The sequence below is a fragment of the Rattus norvegicus genome, chromosome 5, assembly GCF_021556685.1.
Source record: "Rattus norvegicus strain SHRSP/BbbUtx chromosome 5, alternate assembly SHRSP_T2T, whole genome shotgun sequence".
Taxonomy (NCBI): Eukaryota; Metazoa; Chordata; class Mammalia; order Rodentia; family Muridae; genus Rattus; species Rattus norvegicus.
This window is the reverse complement of record NC_141538.1, coordinates 106,601,223-106,626,526: the sequence shown is the minus strand read 5'-3', so window position 1 is coordinate 106,626,526 and position 25,304 is coordinate 106,601,223. Positions and strand designations below refer to the sequence as shown.

The 25,304-nt window shown below is 43.1% G+C and overlaps 1 protein-coding gene across 1 annotated transcript in view; it reads left to right on the top strand.

Moving 5' to 3' along the window:
* The window catches only part of Saxo1 (stabilizer of axonemal microtubules 1), a 147,052-nt gene extending 131,113 nt beyond the window's left edge, over positions 1 to 15,939 (top strand). Inside the window, exon 4 of the mRNA NM_001431253.1 lies at positions 14,562 to 15,939. Within this exon, the coding sequence (NP_001418182.1) occupies positions 14,562 to 15,565 (1,004 nt within the window). The 3' untranslated portion in view covers positions 15,566 to 15,939. The remainder of the gene's footprint in view (positions 1 to 14,561) is intronic.
* The last annotated feature ends 9,365 nt before the right edge of the window (positions 15,940 to 25,304 follow it).

Here is a 25,304-nt window from a genome sequence, read left to right as displayed (position 1 = left end):
CAGAATGAAGTGCTGCAAGAAAGACAGGTCAGAGAAGAGTATACTCGGCTCTTATGAAGGCACATAGTTACTGTTATGAGAAAATATAGGTTTTGTAAACATAGGCTTGATAATGCATATTGTATGTATGCAATGAGACAGTGTTTGCAATAAAAAGGATTATTAATGTGCAAAAAGAAGACTTTAAGTTCTATGTGGAGGGAGTAGAGGACACTTTTTGTTTAATTCCAGGTGTTAGAAGAGAACTCAGTTTTCCCCTGTTAGTACAATGTTGCCTGTAGGTTTGCTGTATACAGACATTTATATGTTGAGGTATAGTCTTTCTGTTTCTAGTTTTTCAGGGCTTAAAAGAAAAGAAATCATGTATATGAACATTTTTCCTGCATGTACAGTGCTCATGGAGACAGAAGAGGGTATTGGATCCCTTGGAACTGGAGTTATAGACTATTGAGAGCTCTCATATGCATACTAGGAATTGAATCTATGCTCTTGACAGCTGAACTGTTTCTCCAACTCTCTCACAACTTTTCTGAAGGGATATTGTACTTTGTTGAAAGCCCTTTCTGCATCAGGATAATCACATAGTTTCTGTACTTACATCTATTTATGTACTGAATTATAATTTCTGGTTTGTGTATGTTGAATAAACCTTGCATCCCTGGTATGAAGTCAACTTGGTCATAGTGGGCAACCTTCTTTTTTTTTTTTTCTTTTCTTTTCTTTTTTTCAGAGCTGGGGACCGAACCCAGGGCCTTGTGCTTCCTAGGCAAGTGCTCTACCACTGAGCTAAATCCCCAACCCCTGTGGGCGATCTTCTTAATGTATTGTTCAGCTTGCAAGAGTTTTATTGAACTTTTGAATGTTTTCGTTGGGGAAGCTGATCTTTAGTTTTATTTCTTTGTTATGTCTTTATCTGCTTTTGATATCAGGGTGGGGCTAAAATTTCTTCTCAAGAAGAGGCAGAAGCAAAACATCTATCCCATCTCTTAAGGCCCCATAGACAAACTAAGACATGATTTTGCCCAAGTTTACTGTGGTGGAGACCAATGAGTTAATACTTTACAGAGCACGGGTGAGGTGTTACTGACAGGGTGTGAGTGTTCCTCCCCACAACAGGTTACTCCAGAAAGTATTCACCTATGATTACTGTGTCAGGACAGCCTGAGTTTTTGTGCTTCTTAGTGTTTGTTTTATTGAAATTGGAAACTCTACTGTTTGCTAAACAGGTATTTACAAATTGCTGTATCTTCTTTATGTATTTTATGCAGCAATCTTTTAATCTCATTTAATTTGAGCTGTGGTAATTTTATCAGATATCAGAATGACTATACCAACTTGCTTTTTGGTTGGGTTTGGTCCATAGATTGATTTTTATCCTTTGACTTTCAGTCTCTGTATCTTTATCAATAAGGCATGATTCTCGGAGACAACAGAAAGTTGTATTTACTTTTCCAATCTGGTAGTTGAGGCCACTAAAGTCTAAACTTAAGAAATGTTTACTACCTCTTGATGAGTTGTTTTCCTTTCTTTCCCTTTCTCTCTCTCTCTCCTTCCCCTTTCCTCCCTGTCTGTCTCTCTTTCTACCTCTCTCTCTTTTCTTTTTGTGTACACACACACACACACACACACACACACACACACACACACACACACACACACACACACTATTTTTTCACAATATCTCCTGTAGCCTAGGCTTCCCTTGACCTTCTTATGTAGCTAAGGATAATCTGATTGTCTTGCTTACACCTTTAAGTGTAGGCACCAGATTGGCACCACCATGCCTGGGCTAATTTCTATAATTTTGTTGATTGTTTTTCTGCTTGCTTGGATTTTTTTTCTTGACTCTGTTCTGCATTAGTATCAGGGGATGCTGGTTTATTGTGTTGGACATATTAAACCTCTCTCTAGCTTTGTAAGCCATTTACCTTATGTTTTTATTCTGTGATCCATGATTGAGGCTGTATTTATTTATTCCCTCAACATGTAGTATTCCTTTAAGTCTTCTGCAGTGGTGGCATGAACTTTCTTTAATTTTTGTTTCCAAGAAGTCTTATTTCTTCAACCAATTCTAAAAGATAATTTTCCTGTTTATAGCATGCCTGGTTGACTGTTACTTACTTTCAGGGGTTGACGTGTATATCAGTCTGTGTTTACAAGGTTGCTGGCTTTCAGTTTTACTCACCATAGAGCTGGTGCTATTATGTTTCTGCCTCTGTAGGTGAGTTACTGTTCTCCTCTTACAAATATTGTTTCTTTGCTTTTTTTTTTGACAACTTGACTATATAATGTCTTGGGGGCTATAGTTCTATTGGGTTTTTTTTTAAATGCCTCTGGTTTTTGAATGCACTCCCCCCCCCCCAAGTTTGGAATGTTTTTGCTGTAATTTCATTGGATGGTTTGTGTATTCCTAAGCACTATGTTTGGCTTCTATCTTATGGATTCTTAGGTTTGTTCTCATGATCGTGTCTCAGAGGTCTTGGACATTGTGCTCATGCTGATTTATTTGTTCTTATTGACATTTATTTGATTATAGGAAGATTTGTTTTTATTCATGTAGACATAAGACTCTTTCTATGTGTGGTTGTCCATGGAAGCCGGAAGAGGGAGTTGGCGACTCTGGAGATGTTACAGGCGGTGGGTGTGAGCTGCCTGACACAGGTGCTGGGAACTGAACTCAAATTCTCTGCAAGAGCAGAAAGCACTCTTCCCCCTTTTTATTGGATAATTTATGTATTTACATTTCGAATGTTATCCCCTTTCCCATTCCCCTCTCTCCTAAGCAGTAATCACTTAAGCACAGAGTTATCTACCTCTCTGGCCTCCTTTTTTTTTTTTTTTTTTTTTAAGGGGAAAAGAGAGCCATGTCTTTTATTTTACTTTTTATTTTATTTTATTTTATTTTATTTTATTTTTTTATTAACTTGAGTATTTCTTATATACATTTCGAGTGTTATTCCCTTTCCCGGTTTCCGGGCAAACATCACCCTCCCCCCTCCTCTTCCTTATGGGTGTTCCCCTCCCAACCCTCCCCCCATTGCCGCCCTCCCCCCACCAGTCTAGTTCACTGGGGGTTCAGTCTTAGCAGGACCCAGGGCTTCCCCTTCCACTGGTGCTCTTACTAGGATATTCATTGCTACCTATGAGGTCAGAGTCCAGGGTCAGTCCATGTATAGTCTTTAGGTAGTGGCTTAGTCCCTGGAAGCTCTGGTTGCTTGGCATTGTTGTACATATGGGGTCTCGAGCCCCTTGAAGCTCTTCCAGTTCTTTCTCTGATTCCTTCAACGGGGGTCCTATTCTCAATTCAGTGGTTTGCTGCTGGCATACGCCTCTGTGTTTGCTGTATTCTGGCTGTGTCTCTCGGGAGAGATCTACATCCGGCTCCTGTCGGCCTGCACTTCTTTGCTTCATCCATTTTGTCTAATTGGATGGCTGTATACGCATGGGCCCCATGTGGGGCAGGCTCTGAATGGGTGTTCCTTCAGTCTCTGTTTTAATCTTTGCCTCTCCCTTCCCTGCCAAGGGTATTCTTGTTCCCCTTTTAAAGAAGGAGTGAAGCATTCACATTTTGATCATCCGTCTTGAGTCTCATTTGTTCTAGGCATCTAGGGTAATTCAAGCATTTGGGCTAATAGCCACTTATCAATGAGTGCATACCATGTATGTCTTTCTGTGATTGGGTTACCTCACTCAGGATGATATTTTCCAGTTCCGACCATTTGCCTACGAATTTCATAAAGTCATTGTTTTTGATAGCTGAGTAATATTCCATTGTGTAGATGTACCACATTTTCTGTATCCATTCCTCTGTTGAAGGGCATCTGGGTTCTTTCCATTTTCTGGTTATTATAAATAAGGCTGCGATGAACATAGTGGAGCACGTGTCTTTTTTATATGTTGGGGCATCTTTTGGGTATATGCCCAAGAGAGGTATAGCTGGATCCTCAGGCAGTTCAATGTCCAATTTTCTGAGGAACCTCCAGACTGATTTCCAGAATGGTTGTACTAGTCTGCAATCCCACCAACAATGGAGGAGTGTTCCTCTTTCTCCACATCCTCGCCAGCATCTGCTGTCACCTGAGTTTTTGATCTTAGCCATTCTCACTGGTGTGAGGTGAAATCTCAGGGTTGTTTTGATATGCATTTCCCTTATGACTAAAGATGTTGAACATTTCTTTAGGTGTTTCTCAGCCATTCGGTATTCCTCAGCTATGAATTCTTCGTTTAGCTCTGAACCCCATTTTTTAATAGGGTTATTTGTTTCCCTGCGGTCTAACTTCTTGAGTTCTTTGTATATTTTGGATATAAGGCCTCTATCTGTTGTAGGATTGGTAAAGATCTTTTCCCAATCTGTTGGTTGCCGTTTTGTCCTAACCACAGTGTCCTTTGCCTTACAGAAGCTTTGCAGTTTTATGAGATCCCATTTGTCGATTCTTGATCTTAGAGCATAAGCCATTGGTGTTTTGTTCAGGAAATTTTTTCCAGTGCCCATGTGTTCCAGATGCTTCCCTAGTTTTTCTTCTATTAGTTTGAGTGTATCTGGTTTGATGTGGAGGTCCTTGATCCACTTGGACTTAAGCTTTGTACAGGGTGATAAGCATGGATCGATCTGCATTCTTCTACATGCTGACCTCCAGTTGAACCAGCACCATTTGTTGAAAATGCTATCTTTTTTCCATTTGATGGTTTTGGCTCCTTTGTCAAAAATCAAGTGCCCATAGGTGTGTGGGTTCATTTCTGGGTCTTCAATTCTGTTCCATTGGTCTATCTGTCTGTCTCTGTACCAATACCATGCAGTTTTTTATCACTATTGCTCTGTAATACTGCTTGAGTTCAGGGATAGTGATTCCCCCTGAAGTCCTTTTATTGTTGAGGATAGTTTTAGCTATCCTGGGTTTTTTGTTATTCCAGATGAATTTGCAAATTGTTCTGTCTAGGTCTTTGAAGAATTGGATTGGTATTTTGATGGGGATTGCATTGAATCTGTAGATTGCTTTTGGTAAAATGGCCATTTTTACTATATTAATCCTGCCAATCCATGAGCATGGGAGATCTTTCCATCTTCTGAGGTCTTCTTCAATTTCTTTCTTCAGAGTCTTGAAGTTCTTATTGTACAAGTCTTTTACTTGCTTGGTTAAAGTCACACCGAGGTACTTTATATTATTTGGGTCTATTATGAAGGGTGTCGTTTCCCTAATCTCTTTCGCGGCTTGTTTCTCTTTTGTGTAGAGGAAGGCTACTGATTTATTTGAGTTAATTTTATACCCAGCCACTTGGCTGAAGTTGTTTATCAGCTTTCGTAGTTCTCGGGTGGAACTTTTGGGATCACTTAATTATACTATCATATCATCTGCAAATAGTGATATTTTGACTTCTTCTTTTCCAATCTGTATCCCCTTGACCTCCTTTTGTTGTCTGATTGCTCTGGCTAGAACTTCAAGAACTATATTGAATAAGTAGGGAGAGAGTGGGCAGCCTTGTCTAGTCCCTGATTTTAGTGGGATTGCTTCAAGTTTCTCTCCATTTAGTTTAATGTTAGCAACTGGTTTGCTATATATGGCTTTTACTATGTTTAGGTATGGGCCTTGAATTCCTATTCTTTCCAGGACTTTTATCATGAAGGGGTGTTGAATTTTGTCAAATGCTTACTCAGCATCTAATGAAATGATCATGTGGTTTTGTTCTTTCAGTTTGTTTATATAATGGATCACGTTGATGGTTTTCCATATATTAAACCATCCCTGCATGCCTGGGATGAAGCCTACTTGATCATGGTGAATGATTGTTTTGATGTGCTCTTGGATTCGGTTAGCCAGAATTTTATTGAGTATTTTTGTGTTGATATTCATAAGGGAAATTGGTCTGAAGTTCTCTTTCTTTGTTGGGTCTTTGTGTGGTTTAGGTATTAGAGTAATTGTGGCTTCATAGAAGGAATTCGGTAGTGCTCCATCTGTTTCAATTTTGTGGAATAGTTTGGATAATATTGGTACGAGGTCTTCTATGAAGGTCTGATAGAATTCTAAACCCGTCTGGACCTGGGCTCTTTTTGGTTGGGAGACCTTTAATGACTTCTTCTATTTCCTTAGGAGTTATGGGGTTGTTTAACTGGTTTATCTGTTCCTGATTTAACTTCGTTACCTGGTATCTGTCTAGGAAATTGTCAATTTCCTGCAGATTTTCATGTTTTGTTGAATATAGGTTTTTATAGTAAGATCTGATGATTTTTTGAATTTCATCTGAATCTGTAGTTATGTTTCCCTTTTCATTTCTGATTTTGTTAATTTGGATTCACTCTCTGTGTCCTCTCGTTAGTCTGGCTAAGGGTTTATCTATCTTGTTGATTTTCTCAAAGAACCAACTTTTGGTTCTGTTGATTCTTTCTATGGTCCTTTTTGTTTCTACTTGGTTGATTTCAGCTCTGAGTTTGATTATTTCCTGCCTTCTACTCCTCCTGGGTGTATCTGCTTCTTTTTGTTCTAGAGCTTTTAGGTGTGCTGTCAAGCTGCTGACATATGCTCTTTCCTGTTTCTTTCTGCAGGCACTCAGCGCTATGAGTTTTCCTCTTAGCACAGCTTTCATTGTGTCCCATAAGTTTGGGTATGTTGTACCTTCATTTTCATTAAATTCTAAAAAGTCTTTAATTTCTTTCTTTATTTCTTCCTTGACCAGGTTATCATTGAGTAGAGCATTGTTCAATTTCCACGTATATGTGGGCATTCTTCCCTTATTGTTATTGAAGACCAGTTTTAGGCCGTGGTGGTCCGATAGCATGCATGGGATTATTTCTATCTTTCTGTACCTGTTGAGGCCCGTTTTTTGACCAATTATATGGTCAATTTTGGAGAAAGTACCATGAGGAGCTGAGAAGAAGGTATATCCTTTTGCTTTAGGATAGAATGTTCTGTAAATATCTGTTAAGTCCATTTGTCTCATGACTTCTCTTAGTCTGTCTACGTCTCTGTTTAATTTCTGTTTCCATGATCTGTCCATTGATGAGAGTGGGGTGTTGAAATCTCCTACTATTATTGTGTGAGGTGCAATGTGTGTTTTGAGCTTTAATAAGGTTTCTTTTAAGTATGTAGGTGCCCTTGTATTTGGGGCATAGATATTTAGGATTGAGAGTTCATCTTGGTGGATTTTTCCTTTGATGAATGTGAAGTGTCCTTCCTTATCTTTTTTGATGACTTTTAGTTGAAAATTGATTTTATTTGATATTAGAATGGCTACTCCAGCTTGCTTCTTCTGACCATTTGCTTGGCAAGTTGTTTTCCAGCCTTTCACTCTGAGGTAATGTCTGTCTTTGTCTCTGAGATGTGTTTCCTGTAGGTAGCAGAATGCAGGGTCCTCGTTGCATATCCAGTTTGTAAATCTATGTCTTTTTATTGGGGAGTTGAGGCCATTGATGTTGAGAGATATTAAGGAATAGTGATTATTTCTTCCTGTTATATTCAAATTTGGATGTGAGGTTATGTTTGTGTGCTTTTCTTCTCTTTGTTTTGTTGCCAAGACAATTAATTTCTTGCTTCTTCTAGGGTATAGCTTGCCTCCTTATGTTGGGCTTTACCATTTATTATCCTTTGTAGTGCTGGATTTGTAGAAAGATATTGTGTAAATTTGGTTTTGTCATGGAATATTTTGGTTTCTCCATCTATGTTAATTGAGAGTTTTGCAGGATACAGTAACCTGTGCTGGCATTTGTGTTCTCTTAGGGTCTGTATGATATCTGTCCAGGATCTTCTGGCTTTCATAGTTTCTGGCGAACAGTCTGGTGTGATTCTGATAGGTCTGCCTTTATATGTTACTTGACCTTTTTCCCTTACTGCTTTTAATATTCTTTCTTAATTTTGTGCATTTGGTGTTTTGATAGTTATGTGACGGGAGGTGTTTCTTTTGTGGTCCAATCTATTTGGAGTTCTGTAGGCTTCTTGTATGCCTATGGGCATCTCTTCTTTTAGGTTAGGGAAGTTTTCTTCTATGATTTTGTTGAAGATATTTACTGGTCCTTTGAGCTGGGAGTCTTCACTCTCTTCTATACCTATTATCCTTAGGTTTGATCTTCTCATTGAGTCCTGAATTTCCTGAAGGTTTGGGCCAGTTGTTTTTTCCACTTTACATTATCTTTGACAGTTGAGTCAATGATTTCTATGGAATCTTGTGCTCCTGAGATTCTCTCTTCCGTCTCTTGTATTCTGTTGGTGAAGCTTGTATCTACAGCTCCTTGTCTCTTCTTTTGGTATTCTATATCCAGGGTTGTTTCCATGTGTTCTTTCTTGATTGCTTCTATTTCCATTTTTAATTCCTTCAACTGTTTGATTGTGTTTTCCTGGAATTCTTTCAGGGGTTTTCGTGACTCCTGTCTATGGGCTTCTACTTGTTTATTTATGATTTCCTGGAATTCTTTCAGGGATTTTTGCGATTCCTCTCTGTAGGCTTCTACTTGTTCTCTAAGGGAGTTCTTCACGTCTTTCTTGAAGTCCTCCAGCATCATGATCAAATATGATTTTGAAACTAGATCTTGCTTTTCTGGTGTGTTTGGATAATTCCGTGTTTGCTTTGGTGGGAGAATTGGGCTCCGATGATGCCATGTAGTCTTGGTTTCTGTTGCTTGGGTTCCTGCGCTTGCCTCTTGCCATCAGATTATCTCTAGTGTTACTTTGTTCTGTTATTTCTGACAGTGGCTAGACTGTCCTATAAGCCTGTGTGTCAGGAGTGCTGTAGACCTGTTTTCCTGTTTTCTTTCAGCCAGTTATGGGGACAGAGTGTTCTGCTTTCGGGCATGTAGTTTTTCCTATCTACAGGTCTTCAGCTGTTCCTGTGGGCCTGTGTCTGGTATTCACCAGGCAGGTCACTTGCAGCAGAAAAGTTGGTCTTACCTGTGGTCCTGAGGCTCAAGTTTGCTAGTGGGGTGCTGCCTACAAGCTCTCCGAGGCGGCAGCAACCAGGAAGTTCTGCACTGCTCTTTCTGGGAGCCTCCGTGCACCAGGGTTCCAGATGGCCTTTGGTGTTTTCCTCTGGAATCAGTAATATGTGCAGAGTGCAGTCTCTTCTCGTTTCCCAGGCGTGTCTGCCTCTCTGAAGGTTTAGCTCTCCCTCCCATGGGATTTGGGTGCAGAGAACTGTTTATCCGGTCTGTTCCTTCAGGTTCCGGCGGTGTCTCAGGCGCAGGGGTCCTTCCGCTCCTGGGCCCTCCCCCACAGGAACCCAGAGGCTGTATTCAGTTTCCTCTTGGGCCAGGGATGTGGGCAGGGGTGGGCAGTGTTGGTGGTCTCTTCCACTCTGCAGCCTCAGGAGTGCCCACCTGACCAGGTGGTGAGGTCTCTCTCCCCCGGAGTCTGGGAGCAGAGAGCTGCTGTGGGCCGGGATCCGCAGGTTTGGGACTCCTGGTAAACACAGGAAGTGCCCGGTCCTAGAGGAATTCTGCCTCTGTGTGTCCAGAGTTCACCAGGCAGGTCTCTTGCAGCAGAAAAGTTGGTCTTACCTGTGGTCCCGAGGCTCAAGTTTGCTAGTGGGGTGCTGCCTATGAGCTCTCCGCGTCGGCAGCAACCAGGAAGATCTGTACTCTCCGGCCTCCTTATTGGTATGTCAGTGTATGCTTTGCCCTTCATACATTATGTTCTTTCTTTCACTTGATTGAACAGTTTTCCTCTGCATTCTCTAATTTACTAAGTTTTCATTTCCAATCTTTTCTTTTAAAAATATTCTCAACTTCCTGCTGAATTTTTCTTCTAGTTTGCTGACATTTTCTTCACCACTTCTGCTTTCCTCTTCCATTTTGCTAACTTTTCTCTCATCACTTTTTTTTTTTTAAAATCTAGAGTCCAATTGAGTTCATCTACTTGTTTATACCCTTCCAGGTCTTTGATAAATTTTCATCATAAAAACCTTAAAATAATTTGGCATTTTATTTATTTCAGTTCAATAGTTGAGTTACGTATGACCTTCTGGAGAAGTCTTCTTAGATCATTTGATTTTTCATGTTTTTTATGTTGTTGTGTGGTGTATGTCTGATAGTTTGATATGACTTCTGGATTTGTGGGTTCTTCATGCACAGCCTCCTTTTGGGGGCGTAAGCCCCAGAACCACTCAATGAGGAAGAAGCAAACCACAGTGACAGAAAAAACAACCAAGCACAGTAGATGCCTAAATACATGCGTGTCACCAACAAGGCATGAGGATGGCAGCTGTTGGGGTATGCACTATATAGTTAGAAAGTATCCATGGGAGGAGTGGGAATAGTAAAGGAATGATGTAATGGAAGGAAGGAGATGGAGCTAGTGGAGAAACAGCAGCAAGCTTGATTAGACAAAGGCAGAAAGAAGACAGGAATGGAGAAGAGAGGAAGACAGAAGAGGAGAAAAGAGCAAGAGATTAGAAAAGAAAAAAGGGGGTTGGGGATTTAGCCCAGTGGTAGAGCACTTGCCTAGCAAGCGCAAGGCCCTGGGTTTGGTCCCCAGTTCTGAAAAAAAGAAAAAAAAAAGAAAAGAAAAGAAAAGAAAAAGGTAAACATGAAAAGATTTCCCAATAATAAAGTAGGTCCAAGCCCAAGTTAGATGAATGTCAGAGGTGGAATCATAAATGGGAATGTAAGAGTTATAAAATGGTCAGGGGCTAGGGTGATCCCTCAGTGGTGAAGGGTGCTTGCAGCCCACAGTCACCTGTAATTCTAGTCCTGCGTGTCTAACTCTCTCTGTAGGCCACCATGGCTCCTACACCCACATGGTTCCTATAAACATACAGCGACAAACATGTACACATAATTAAAAAGCAAACCAGGTGGAGTGGTGCATGATGTTAATCTCAGTACTTGGGAGGCAGAGGCAGGCAATTTTCTGTGAGTTCTAGGCTAGCCTGGTCTACACAGTGAGTTCCAGTACAGCCAGAATACACGGCCTCCCTCCCCATTTAAGTAAAGGAGAAAGGAAAGTCGAATTATGGTAAAGTAAAAATACTACTAAATGTAGAGAGGGGAAAAGCAGTAAGCACAGTGGCAGAAAGAAAAAGAAAAACATGAAGAAAAAGAAAAAGGTTGTTGAAGAATAGAAAAAAACACAGGAACAAAATGAGATGAATGTATAAAGAATAATAGCAAAACCAAAACGTTTAAAAAATGCAACGGTCGGGGCTGGAGAGATGGCTCAGGGGTTAAGAGCACTGACTGCTCTTCCAAAGGTCCTGAGTTCAAATCCCAGCAACCACATGGTGGCTCACAACCATCTGTAATGAAATCTGATGCCCTCTTCTGGTTTGTCTGACGACAGTGATGGTGTACTCACATAAAATAAATTAAAAAAAATGCAATGATCAAATCCCTTTAAGCATATAGGAATAAAAAATAAGTTGAAGTGTCAGAGAATCTTCTTTCTGAGTATTGAGAATTGGGGACAGTAGTGATAAGGATGAAGGGCAGGGGAGGTCCCTTCAACTTGAATTTTAGTTTTTCCTTTGGTTTCTACCACTGCATTGAGTTTCTGTAGGACACAGGTCTGATGGCTGTCAAACTTGTTTTTACAGTAACAGTTTTTCTTTGAGTATGAGAAGTCTCTGCATGCTTAGTTTAGCATTCTGCAGCTGGGCAGAGTTTCTGCCCCCCACCACTGAGAACCTGGCGACTGTTAGTTTTTAGTTGAAGGCTATCTCCAAGCTGTGTTGGGAGTATGGAAAGCAGGCACAGTACTGTGGTGATGTAGGTTGAATACTTCTCAGACTTTGACGGCCTCAGCGGAAGGAATTTTGTTGAGCATACACGTATACCCCTGAAGATGAAGAACTCTCGGCTTTTACAGCAGGGAAAGCAGTCGCATAGGTGACTCTAGACTTTGATGCATTTGCTGCTTTAGGTTCAGAGCTGTCACACTTCAGAGTAACTCAGGTGATGAGGCTTGTGGCCATCGAAGCAGGGGCTGTCTTTCTGTCATGCTTCCTAGCCTGAGCCACCCTTCCTGTGGCTTTTGCCCTTCAGTCTGTCTGTTCTCCATAACTGTCTCTGGGCTTTCCTTCAACTAGGGACAGTGGCAGACTAAATTGAGGCTGCATAACTAGTAGATATTCCTGGGCTCCTGGATGGCTAGTTTTGCACAATGGGCTCTCTCAGCTCATTGCTGCCCTCTGAACCATGTGACTTGACAAAATGGAATTTCTTTCTATGGCTGACTGGAAGAGTTGTAGTATTGTCAACACTTGCAATGGTATTGAGACTCCTGATGATCATGAACTTGTCTTGAGACCAGGACGGATTTGGATTCTTCTGGTTTGCCTTTTGTAAGTGGCCTCTGTGGTCCATGTTCCTCCCTTCACGGAACTGCTGGGCTGAGGCTAATATTGGATTCCTTTTCTACATGGTGGTATCGCTTTGGTTTGGTCTTTTTTAGTATCCTTTGGATTCTTTTGTAAATGTCTGAAGCCTTTCCTTGATTGAATTCTCTTTGTGATAAAATCTATCTTTTTTTTTTCCTTTTTCCTATTCTGGATCTCTCTCTTGCTAACACTCAGGAAAGTGGCCTCTAGTCTGCCCTTTGGCCCTGCAGTCTCTCTTGCTCACATATCTGCAGATCAGGAAAGCTGAGAAAGGATTAGAAGCCTGCCTGGCTGTAATGTTTAAGGCATGTTTCTAGTGCTCTAATCTGCCAACTACATCCTTCACCCCTATAGCTTCCACAACTGTACCAAATAGCACCACCAGATGGGACATACATGAACCCCTAGAGCAACCTGAGTGTCACAACCTCTTTGGGGTTTTTCACAGGGGTCACCTGAGACCATTGGAAAACATTTACATTAAGATTTACAACAGTAACAAAATTAAAGTTAATAATTTTATGGTTGGGGTCACCGCAATATAAGGAACTGTATTACAGTGTCATATTATTAGGAAGGCGGAGAACCACTATTCTGGAGCATAACACCATAACAGGATATGTACAATAGGATCAATGGTCCATTATATGCATGTATGAAATGGTTAAAATGGAACCCAGCATACTGTACAACCAGCACGGGCTAAAAACAACAGCATCCAAAACCCAGAAATGTGTGGTGTTACAAAGGTTTCATAGGTGGCTCGTTTTGTTATGTAAGTTGTACCTCTACAAAGCTGTTAAAAAATTATGCCTGTGGTCTTCACTCCTATAGATTATGTAAGTTCAAGGCTCCTGAGAAGCTGCAGTTTGTCTACTTGTTCCAAGGCTGCAAGAGAACTTGTGGATTCAGAGAGCTCACCGGGATCATTCCCGTGACTCCTTAGCCCTGGTGATTGATGAGAACAATGGAGCAATACCAGCCTCTATTGTGATCCAGGCATTATGGAAGGGAAGGCAGTGTGTGCACAATGGTTACTGCTGCTCTCAACTGACCTTTCAGTCTCCCAGCTGTCCTGAAGATCGGGATAAAGTGACTTTAGACACTGTCCAATGCTGTATCTGCTCCTCCAGTGCACAGTTCTCTTGGAGTGAATCCTTTCATCTGAGCCATTTTAACCCACTATGGAGGTTCCTCTTGAGATGAATGTATACTTGGTTCAGCTGGCCAATCTTCATTTTTCAGACACTCTGTCTATAAATCTTCCCTGGCTATTCTTTTTCAGTCTTTATTTTAAAAATGTAGGGCCCTGCTGTGCCTTGGAGACATTTGGAGTCATGGCTGTGGAATCAGCTCTATGGCTTAAATTTTTTGGGCAAGCTCTAAAGTTTCTCTGAGATCGTCTTTTGGAAATCTGAAAAATAGAGACAACCACAACTGTCGCAAAGGATGACTGTGACGATGTCAGATTATGTTCGGAAAGGCTTGAGTACCACTGGCTGCCATATGTTCTTAAGGGTGGAGTGGGTTTGACCATGGCTTCTGAATCTGGGTTTGAACTCATGCTTTTCTTTTTAATTTGAAACCAATCAATTGGGTGTGAGTTTCCCTGTGCTTCTATTCCTGCATTCATAAAGTATTTTGATAGTTTTGATAGTATATGTTTAGGAGTTTAGGGAGTTCAGAAGAGAAAAATGACTAATATACAAAAAACTAAGGACAAGGCAGCTGTGGCGATTCTGTCTTTAGGCAATATCATATACTCTGACTCCCTGGAGCAGTGGATTGGTGTCTATGGATTAGACATGAGCAGTTCAGGGACACAATAGTAGTTACTCTGACTAGGTAGACCTGGTTGGCTTGGCTGGTAGATTGTCAGTGGTGGGTTGTAAATCTCTGTGTTTCTGCACAGTGCATGCATCTTTTCATATGCTCCGACACCGAGAGATAGCCTTTTTCTTGAACAGGTAAAGAGTTGCCTTTGGGTCAGACTTTTCTGCTGGAGTAGGCTCAGTAGACCCCAGGATTCTAAAATCTCTGTGCATGGCATTGTGGCATACGAGGAAAACTTGTCTTTCTGCACAGCAGGCTGCAAGCACTATGATATTGAAACAGCAAGCGTGTGCACAAGATGGTAGTAGGGAACTACTTTGTTCTGTGAGGCCAGAGATTTTCATTAGAAATTGGTTTGTAGCTTTAGGGTTCTTTAAAACACATGCAAATTAGGAGATCTGGATGATCAGTGGTTACCTCTTCTTTAATTTCAGTTGATTATGTACCCTGGAACCAACCAAGACGGGAGCTTCTTCGTCCTCCACACAAGTACCGGCCGGAGTCTGCCAAGTTTGAAAACAGAACCACACATCAGGATGACTATACCATGAAATGCCTTGTGACTACTGAGAGCTGTAAGCCTTCAGTCAAGGCAAAGATCTGCAACATCCCCTTGGAAGATCTGACTAACTACAAGATGAGTTATGTGCCCCACCCTGTGGAGAAGCGCTTCGTTAAAGAGGCAGAGAAATACATACCCTGTGATATCCCCTTTGAGAACCTGACCACCCACAAAGAGTCTTACAGAGGCCTCCTAGGGGAGCCCGCCAAGAGTTCAAAACCTCCAGGCAAGATACCTGTGCATGATGTACCTTTCTCGGACATCACCGAGATTCAGGAGAAATACCAAGCTTGGCCAACGCCCCAGATAGTTCCCAAAGCTCCCGTTGTGTATGTCCCTCCTGAGGAGAAGATGGATCTTCTGACAACTGTGCAGACCCATTATAAACACCGTAAGGGTAGCCCTGCTATAACTTGCCGACCTGTGCCTTCCATTAAGAAGAGCGGCCGCTTCCAAAGCTCTACCACTTCCAAGGATGACTTCAAGCAGTGGGCAGCTGTGAACACAAAACCAATCAGACCTGTTCCCCATCTGAACTTGCCTGTGGAGCCTTTGGACTGCCAGACCACCACTAAGATATGCTACGTGCCTCATCCACCTACCATTACTGAAAACTACAAGCCCGCCTGGGTTGGCCCTCGAAGAAACATCCCTGTAGAGGGTCAGACTACTTATTCCATTAGCTTTACTCCCAAGGATTTGGGCAGGTGTCCAGCATCATACATAAACCCCCCAGGCTATATCTTTGAGGAAGTGGATAGTACGGGGCACAAGATCTATAGGTCAATTTCTCAGACAGCTTCTAGGCAGAACAGCTCTCTTTCTATACATGATGTGGAAAAGCCTGGTCAGAAAGAACTACAAGTGTCATCCTGACTGTGAAAAAAATTAAAAACCTGCAAATACCAGAAAACTAAAAATTATCCATTGAAGAAGAATTTCCCAAAATGAAAAAATATTAAAATACCTACCTCAGAATGAAAAACAAAACCATCACTAATTCCAGGATATTTGAAATAACACAAGGATCACTTGAATAAAGAAAAATGACATGTACTCATGGCTGATTAACCCCCTGTAGCCCTCTATTTTATCTCTCTAACTCCCTCGGGTTCCTTTTGTTCATGGAATCAAGGATGATCTCAGTGACATTTCTGGGATCTTGATCTAATTAAATTATTGCATGAATTGATATTAACCTTTACCAGGTTTGAAGTGCCAAAGAATAAACTTTATTTCGGGGCATTGAATCTTCAGGTTGGTTTGTTTACTCTGGTGTGCTTTCTATACAGAGAGTAGTCTACTGGGGGCTTTGGCGAGATTCTGCATAGACACCTTATTCCACCCCAGCAGGGAAAGGGGTTCCAGGCTAAGTCTGGGGCTGTGTTTGGCTTTTCTGTATCTAGATCTCCTTCATAGGACATCTGTCTACTTCTTTCCTGCATGACATACTGGCCAGGAGAATGATGTCTGATTGGGTGTAGTTCTTGTCAGTCATGGGCAAAGAAAGGAGGAGGTCCTGTGGGGACTCTATGGTTATGTGGACCTGCCAGACATTTGCCTTCTTTTCGGTTCTTTTTTTTTTTTTTTTTTCGGAGCTGGGGACTGAACCCAGGGCCTTGCGCTTCCTAGGCAAGCGCTCTACCACTGAGCTAAATCCCCAACCCCCGACATTTGCCTTCTCTCATACAAGTGTAGTCTCTGGCTCCAGGGAGAAGAGGGGCAGAAAAAGGGACCCTTGTCAACCAGGAAGGTGAGACCTGGCTTCAGAGCTGTGAGCAGAAACTGTAGGATCTTCTTAAAGGCTAAGAGCCTAGAATGGATTGACTCAGATTCCTGGGAACACTAAGCCTTCTTATTTTAAAATAATGGTTATGACCAGATCTGTGATAAAGCCAGACATGGCAATGCACCAAGCTCTGCCTTGGAGATTTCTTGGGCCAAAGGTGTTTTTTTTTTTTTTTTTTTTTAATTTTATTATTATTTTTTAACCAACTTTTGATTTTTTTTTTTTTTTTTTTTTTGCAATCAGCAAGAGGGTTTATTGTCCAGATACACAGGTACCTGCAGGCATCTCAGTCAGCTCGGGAGGACTGGCGTGCCCAGCAGAACCAGGGACGGGTTTTCATAGGGTTCTGGGGAGCAGAAGCAGGCATACAGAAGCAGATGCATGGTTACAGGGACTTGATTGGTGGATTCAAATGAGGCACGGATGCATGATTATACCCAATTGGCTAATTCAAACATATTCAAATGAGGTTAAAACACAGCAAAAGAGTACGTGCAGGCTGGGGCATCCGGAATGTCAGGGGCTAGGGGCTTATCCCTTCCTGCCAGATGGCCTATGAGTCAGTTCCGATACCTCGGGCTGGTTCTGCATTCCTTCTTATCTTTGTGGTCTGTCAGTTTTTTTTTTTTTCTTTTTTTTTTCGGAGCTGGGGACCGAACCCAGGGCCTTGCGCTTCCTAGGTAAGCGCTCTACCACTGAGCTAAATCCCCACCCCATGGTCTGTCAGTTTTAAGGCGGGGCAGGCCCCACGGGGCCTGGGTGTGCCTGGGCTCGCCCGGGCCTGTTTCAGCTCTGAGCCTGTGAATTTTAAAACTTATTTTTTACTTTTATAGTTGTGGACCTTAAGCTCGTATAGTTTTCCTTTCAGGGGGGTGGTCTTTCATTCCCCCATTTTCTTTTAACATTGAGTGAAATCTTTTATTCAACTTGGTTAAGGAATCTCTGTTTCCTGTTGTCTCAACCTTTGGTATTGCTGGATTAATACAAGAGTCTGGATAACAGAGAGCGTGTCTTTCATAAACTGTACCAACCTATTTAAGATGCAGGGGCCAAAAAGGAGGAGTAGGAGAAGAATAATTAGGGGTCCCATCAAGGTGGACAGCAGGGTAGCAAACCAAGGGGATCAGTTAAACCATCCCTCGAACCACCCTTGTTGGGATCAAAGAGCTTTTGTCTCTGGGCTAAGCATTCTCAGAGCTTAGCCATATTATCTCTTACTATTCCTGTCTGATCTGCATAGAAACAACATTCTTCTTTTAAGGCAGCACGCAGTCCTCCCTCTTTAAGGACTATCAGGTCTAATCTTTTCTAGGTATTCTTGGAGGTCAGCTAAAAAGTCTTTCACTCTTTTAATATCTGAGTCAATGGCAGTTCTGAATTCTCTATAAGCCTAGATAGCCTTAAGTAATTCTCACCTCTTAAGATAGCCCTAAGTAATTCTCAACTACTTTTTTTTTTTTTTGTCTTACTAAGTCTTTAGCATCAGGATTCTGATCTGGACACTATCTAAACCTACACACCAAGGTCATGACTAGCTTAGAACTTTTAAACTTATGATCCCTGAGGCACAGTCCCAAGAAGTGTTAGAAATACTAACGCACATAATGCCTTCATAGTAAGGGGATGTTACATCATTTGCAATAGAAATCAAGCCTATCCCCACACCTATCCCGATGGAACCCAGGGCAAACATGAAATTCTTGTTTCTAAAGCACACTCCTCAAGTGAGCATTATAGCAACCTCCCAGTCATGTCTCTGATGTATCCACTTATCTGATATGCAAGTCTAGGGAGCTTTTTGAAGATCTGAGTGTCCCTCTAGGTCCCAGCTCTCAGCCCCAACAGCTAGTACGTGGTTGGTGAGGGTTGAGAATTGACAGCTGTCAGGGTGGTCAGCAGCACCAGGTACGGTCCTTTCCAATGAGGCTTGAGTGTCTGGGTTCGGTGCCATCGTATGTAGCCGAGTCTCTGATCTGGAACTGATGAGATGTCTCGGGGGTCCCCGGGGCATAGGCTGCTGCCCGCTGTGACCAGACTTCTTTCTGTATCACCTGTAGGTCTTTTAGCCTGGCATACAAATCATTATTACTATGACACGTTGGTTCAATAACATCATCTAATACAGTCAGAGGAGCTGAGGCCCCATAAAAGATCTCAAAGGGGATAAGGCTGAATCTGGAAGGGGTATTTCTTGCTCTGAAGAGAGCAAGAGGGAAGGAGTGCCACCCAGTCTGCGCCAGTCTCCATGGTCAATTTGGTCAGGGTCTCTCTTAGAGTTTTATTTATTTACTCTGCCTGTCCTGAACTTTGAGGTCTGTAGATACAATGTAATTTCCAATTGACCTCTAAATACTTGGCCACACCCTGGCTTACCTTGGCAACAAAAGTAGGGCCGTTGTCTGACCTGATTACCTTGGGCACTCCAGACCTGGGGAAGATTTCTTCCAGTATCTTTTTGATGACTACCGAGGCCGTCTCTTGCTTGGTGAGGAAAGCTTCTATCTATTCAGTTGCTGGCTTCATTAGGGCATCCAAGAGATGGCAAAGACATCTGCGGCGCTTATGTGCTGGGGGATTGGGGTTCAGTCATTCCAGATGACATTGTGTTGTCCACCATGGCAGCACTCACTTATCTCTGACCTTCATGAAGAGAACTGTTCCTGTCTGTAGACAAGGTAGCCTCGGCTTTCAGCAGGGGTCAATCAGCCAGTCACAGAGGTCTTTCCTCTACCCATGGGCTTCTGTCAGTGCTTGACACTCATGTTGTGGTGGCTCCAGGTCAGGATTGGGCAGCAAGGTGACTAGATTGTCCCCAACTGGTGGAGAGTCTAGTCCATGTCAGCTGACCAGTGGTCCTGAAAGATAAAAGTTTTAAAGTTGCCCCCCTAGACACAAAGTTTAGAGCAGAAAAAAAAAAAAAAAAGAAAACAGGTTAGGCCCCAGAATTGTATGTTCCAAGAAGCCTCTCCTAGGGCTATAGAATGGATAATTACATTGGCCAGCTCAACAGCTTTCTCCCAGAAACTAGCTGACCATAAATCTTAGAGAACAATTTTGAGAAGCAGGAAACAACTTCTCCTAGGAACTAGCGGACCATGAAGTTAAACAATCTGAGAAGTAAGAGACAGCTTCTCCTAGGAAACAATCTTGGGGGACAGAGAGTTCTTCCTTGTGATTTTTCACTGTTATTCTATGACGCCATCCCTGCCCCCTCGGGTTGTGGTTTCTCCCTTTAAATACCTCTTCTCCCAGCCTCTCAGGGTCGAACTCCACTGCCCCTGTGTGGGATACGAGTTTCGACCCCAGTGCACTGGTTGCTATGGATAAACCTCATGTAATTACAACAAGGACGGTCTTGTGTGAGTTCTTAGGGGGTTGCGTCATCCTGAGACTTGAGTGAGGGTCTCCCCACTCCTGGGGTCTTTCAGTCCCATCTTTTGGGACGTTCTATTCAAAGGCAAAACATCAGCCACTCTATCACAGTTTAAGTCCTGGATTGGGTGATAATTGTTAGTGCCTGGCTGGCAGGAGTGATGTGTTCCAGGCAGAACAGCACTAAGCCACACATCTCCCAGCATCAGGTACTGGTGTACTGAGACAGGTCTTAAGTTCCACATACACAGGCTGTAGACATGGCCTCACCCAGCCATTTCAGCCCATGAAAGCCATTTTGGAGAGCAAATTTCTCATGAGCAAGGGATAGGGGCAGTCAGGGACGACCATGAACTAGTGGGTTACCCGGCCCATGCCAAGGTCCACTGTTCTTTGGGCAGTCCATAAGTATTGTTTGTTGCCAGTAGCCACCTGTACCCAATGTCTTTGGATACTGACCCACTGGGGCATAGGAGCACAGAGCGTTGGGTCCCTGTATCCACAAAACAACTGGGCGGGCTTCCCTTCTAGCTCTGTGCATAGCCAGCACTCTAGGACCGAGAGGCTCTCCAGTGGCCCCTCTTGTTCTTTCTGGGGCAGTCCCTGACCCAGTGTCGTTTTTCTTTGCATTAGGCACACTGATCTTTAGCCAGGAATTCTCTTCTGTTGCTGTCTTCCTAGGTTCCCTAACTACTGTGGCCAGTATATGTTCCTCTCTTGTCTTTTATCTCTCTTTATCTCTCTAGCTTCCTCTTCTTTGTCTTCTTTCTCTTAGTCTCTCTGTTCATATCTTTTGTATCTTCCTCTACAGCTATTAGATACTGTCCACTTTTGTGTACACTTCTACCTTACTTTCTCTGTAACTTTACTAACTCTCAGCAACTTAGCTTAACCCTTCAAATTTCTGTAACTTTCTCTTCATATCCTTTCCTTATCTTAGCCAAATTGGTGGGGCATTTTCCAGCCCCTCGGAGACCCACCCTTGGAGCCTGGGGGCAGACCCGGAACACTCCCTAGCTTCAGGGGTATTGAAGTCAACAGTCAGGAGTGACGGCCTTCCATCCATGTCTGGAACATTCTTTCTGGCCTCTAGTAGGATTCTGTCTTTCCTCAGTGGTAAAGAAGACCTGTAACAGTTACTAACAAGCATCTCAAGTGGGATGGTGAGAAAACAAGAAGGGAATCTAGAGAATAGAGGTCCACTGAAGAGGACAAATAGCATTTATTCACACAGCTAAACCAGGAGGCCTTTTTTTGGACAAAAAGGCCATTGTAAAAATAAGCACAAGCTTTGTCTATGAAACAGAAAGGCGAGCAGAGGGGCAGCCTATCTGTTACCGGCTGTCTCTCTGGACTTAGATTTTCCCTCAAGGAGTATCTCTCTTCAGTGTCAGCTTGGTGGCTTTGCCTCTCAAGAGAACCAGCCTCCAAATGACACTAGGCTTCTAGTAACAACTAATAACAAAAGGATGGAGAGATGGTTAGGACCTGGGTGCTAGATGCCAAGTGGCTGACAAAAGAATTGTAATGGGTTCACCTGGGACTTTCAGGACCTCAGTAGCAGCCCTTTACCAAACTGTCTCACTGGGTTAAAGGCCCATGGAAAAGAAGACATTAATCCTGACCTTGGCCACAGCCAAAGCCTGAATTCTAAATTTTGACTGGCAAAACAAAGTTCTTCACAGTTTGTTGTAGATTCTTTTTGAAACTATTTTAGGGGCTTTTCTGCCCCCCCCAACCTGGGGCATCTCTCCTTGGGGAGGAGGCTCAAGAGAGAAAGATAAAACTCCTGGCAGCAAACAATTTCTCTCAAGTAATTTATTTTTAACTTTTAACTTAAGCACCAAGAGGACCAAGTAAAACTCTTTGACGAACAAAGCAAACAGTTTCATGACTTCCAAAATTTCAAACACAGTCATCAGTCCATGATTTCAAACACAGTCGTCAGTCCAAATTCAAAAACGAAACAAAAGCCAAAAAGACACCCGACAATACCACAAAAAAAACAAATCAGACAATGAAGACCAAGACAAAGCATCCTCTAACCAATTTCCACAGATGTCCGGCACCTCCAGCACCTGGCCCAAACTGCAGCCCAACCCCAGCTGCTTCTGGGATATCAAACACAGAAACAGAATACAGACAACAGACACTAACACGTCCAAGCACATACTTAACAACACGTCCACGCCTATACTTAAATAGGCAGCCGAACTCGACCTTTGACGGAGTGGGATTCCTCGTCCACTCCCGCCTAGGTAAAAGGAGCACTCCGTCTCCTTTGTCCAGAGTGAGATTCCAGACCGGTACCAACACACACATACGCACACATGGCAGAACCAAAACAGAGATAGACACAGACTGACCAATGCGGTGCCGCTCACACAGAAACACTCAGACAAACATTTTAAAAGTGCCGTTCACCAGCCAGCCTGCTCCAAAAGTGGGCCATTTGGATGTGCAGAGGGTCTGCCATTTTCCTTTCTTGACCTCGACCAACTGATCATGTGCTCGGTCGCAGACGTCCTTCCAATGGTCAAGAGTGAGACTTAGGGGCGTTGTAGAGACTGCCCCATGTTAGTTTCAAAGAAAAGTAAGACACAAATAAGACAAACAATTCCAACAGTCAAACAAGTAACAGACAGACGCGCCGTGTGGCTTCAGGGCCAAACTGAAAACAGAAGTTCAGACGGAGGCGCCGAGGGTCCGGATCCTTCCAAAGACAAGAAGTCAGATGGAGACACAGTGGATCCGGCTCTCTCCTCTCTCCTCTAACCCAAAACCACGTATCCTTCCGATACGGGCTGAGTCCCGAAAAAAAACTGCGCTCCAAACACCCTTGGAACGTCTTCCAGGGCTGCAGGGGAGAAGTCCAAGTTTGTCAGCTCCTTCTCTGGCCCGCCCAGATGTGAGGGCCCGGATCCTCTCCAAAAATGGACGGAGGCACCGTGGATCCGGATCTCGCCTCACAACAACCCAGACTTGAGGGCCCGGATCCTCTCCGAAAGCAAAGAGTCAGACGGAGGAGCCATGGATCTGGATCTCGCCTCAAAACATCCCAGATCTGAGTCAACTGGCTGAGCGCTTACAGGACAAGACAGGACAAGGCAGGACAAGACAAGACCCAACAAGACAGACGCCAGCCGGCTTACCTCCCGGTGGGTGGTCGATGATCTCTGGGCGGAGGATCTCCAGATCCCGGACAAGCCCCCAAGTGAAAGACCCTCAGTGAGAATCTTCCCATGGGAAGGAGATCCTCAAGCCCAATGACCAGGCCTAGACCACTGGATGCAATCACCAAGAGGGTTTATTGTCCAGATACACAGGTACCTGTGGGCGTCTCAGTCAGCTTGGGAGGACTGGCGCCCCAACTTTTGATTTTTAAGGTCAAGTAACTTGAACTAGGCAGAGTTGAGGAAAGATAATTTCAAGTGGGCCTTCTTTCCAGGCCTAGGGGGCTAGAAGATGCCGACCAACACTGGGCATACCTACCTGTCTTTCAAGTCCACAATCTCCTGTGGCTCTCATGCTGTCATGGCTGGCCCGGACTGTTTAAGTTCTTCCTGCACCTTTACCATGAACTTAGTCATCAGAGGGTTCAGATCTGCATTCTTTACTTCTCTTGGTCTAAGGTCTGGTCTGGATACTTTTATGGGGTGGGGAAGCTCAGAGCCGTTATGCATATGCTCCAAAGCCACACAGAGAAGGAAAGAAATCAAACCAGCATGTAATGTAAGTTTTCTGAATTAGATCTGCACTTCCACAATGCAGACACTGTTCATCTTCTGTGTCTTAGACATCCTGGCTCCATGAACCATGTCAAACTGTATATCCAAGTGTACTGGGATTTACTAAGTTAACAGAACACAAGCATGGCTCAGGTGGAAATGTCTTCTCACAGATCATGTATTAAAGAAGTGAGAGCATTTGCAAAGTAATTGGATCCTGATGGTTCTAATATCACCAATGGGTTTTTCAATTCATAGCTGAATGTCTGTTGATGGAAGGTAGTGGAAACTTTACGGGGCTGAGCCTCATTAGAGGAAGCAGATTTCCTGTTCTTGAAGGGTTTATTTTTGCTTCCAGTCCCTATATCTTTTTGCTTCCTAGGTACCATGAGATGACCAATTTTGTTCTACTACACATGCACCACTATGATGCTCACACAGATTAGACTCATAACAGGACCAGAAACAGTGAAGCAAGTGACTATGAGCTACAATCTCTAAAGCTGTGAGCCAAAATATTCTTCTTCATTAAAAATTTGGAATCTTGGCACCCAGAGAGGTCTGCTGGGAACAGAACTTCTGAAATGCAGAAAGAACTGAAATGCATTTTTTTTTTCTGCTGAGATGTAAGGCCAGTTTTGCTGGCATAAGCAAGGTCTCTGAAACTAGAGAGAGTGTATGGCTCTTTCTAAAATTGAAGGCGTTTATGCCTGAGATTAAACTGAACTCTATTCAGGGAAGAGATGTGCTAATGTGTATAACGCAAAAACAGCTCAGTGACTCCTGGAGGCAAACCAGACAAAGCCAGGATAACCTGGGAAAGATAACTCCAGCCCACAGAAGCAGTAGCGTGGCCTGAGCTAAATGCTGCAGCAATCTTCTCTCAAAGGCCTCTGGACACAGAGTCTAGGATGCTGTACCCCTCCTTGATTTAAACTAACGAAACGTAAGTAAATGTAAGAGTGGGTTTGGGTTCTTGTAAAAAAGAGGATTGCCTTTGGTCCTGGCTTGGTGTCTCACACCTTTAATGCTGATACCAGGGAGGTAGAGACAGACAGATGTCTCTGCATTTGAGGCTAGCATGATCTACACACTGAGTTCCAGGCCAGCTAAGGTTACGCGGACCCCATCTCAAAACAACAGCAATGGTGACACCAGCAGTGCCCACTCCCCTCCTGCAAGCTCCCGAAACAGACATCAACCCTCTTGAGAAGAGTTAGTTACTCTTCACTGTTATTTTGTCAGAGTAATGGACAATGGAGGATTTATAATAACAGATTTTATTTTTGTCGCATCTTAAAAAAAAACATTGTTTTATCTGGAAATGCTTATCCCAATTCAGCAATCTACATGACAGCGCCACTCTGCCATTGCACCTTTATGGATATCTGGCATGCTGGGCACGTGGGGTGTGGTGTCTGTCCCTGGTCGGCTGGTACCTTTTCTTAGTACTTTATGGTGCTGTGCGGAGGCTGAGCTGTATTTATAACTTTACGTTCCATTAGTTTAGATGTGATTTTCTTGGTTAGCTATGGATTTTAAGTTTTTGTAGTGTCTCCCTTGCTCCCTTTCTCTGTTAGAGGACAGTATTTGGGAACCTTAAGACTTTCTAATACTTCTGATTGCTAAAATGAAAAGACGCTTCTCAGCTGTGTGCTTGTCAAGAGCAAGCAGGTGAGGCAGGTGGGAACAAGGACAGTCCTAATTGCAGATTAATGGCTCCCTA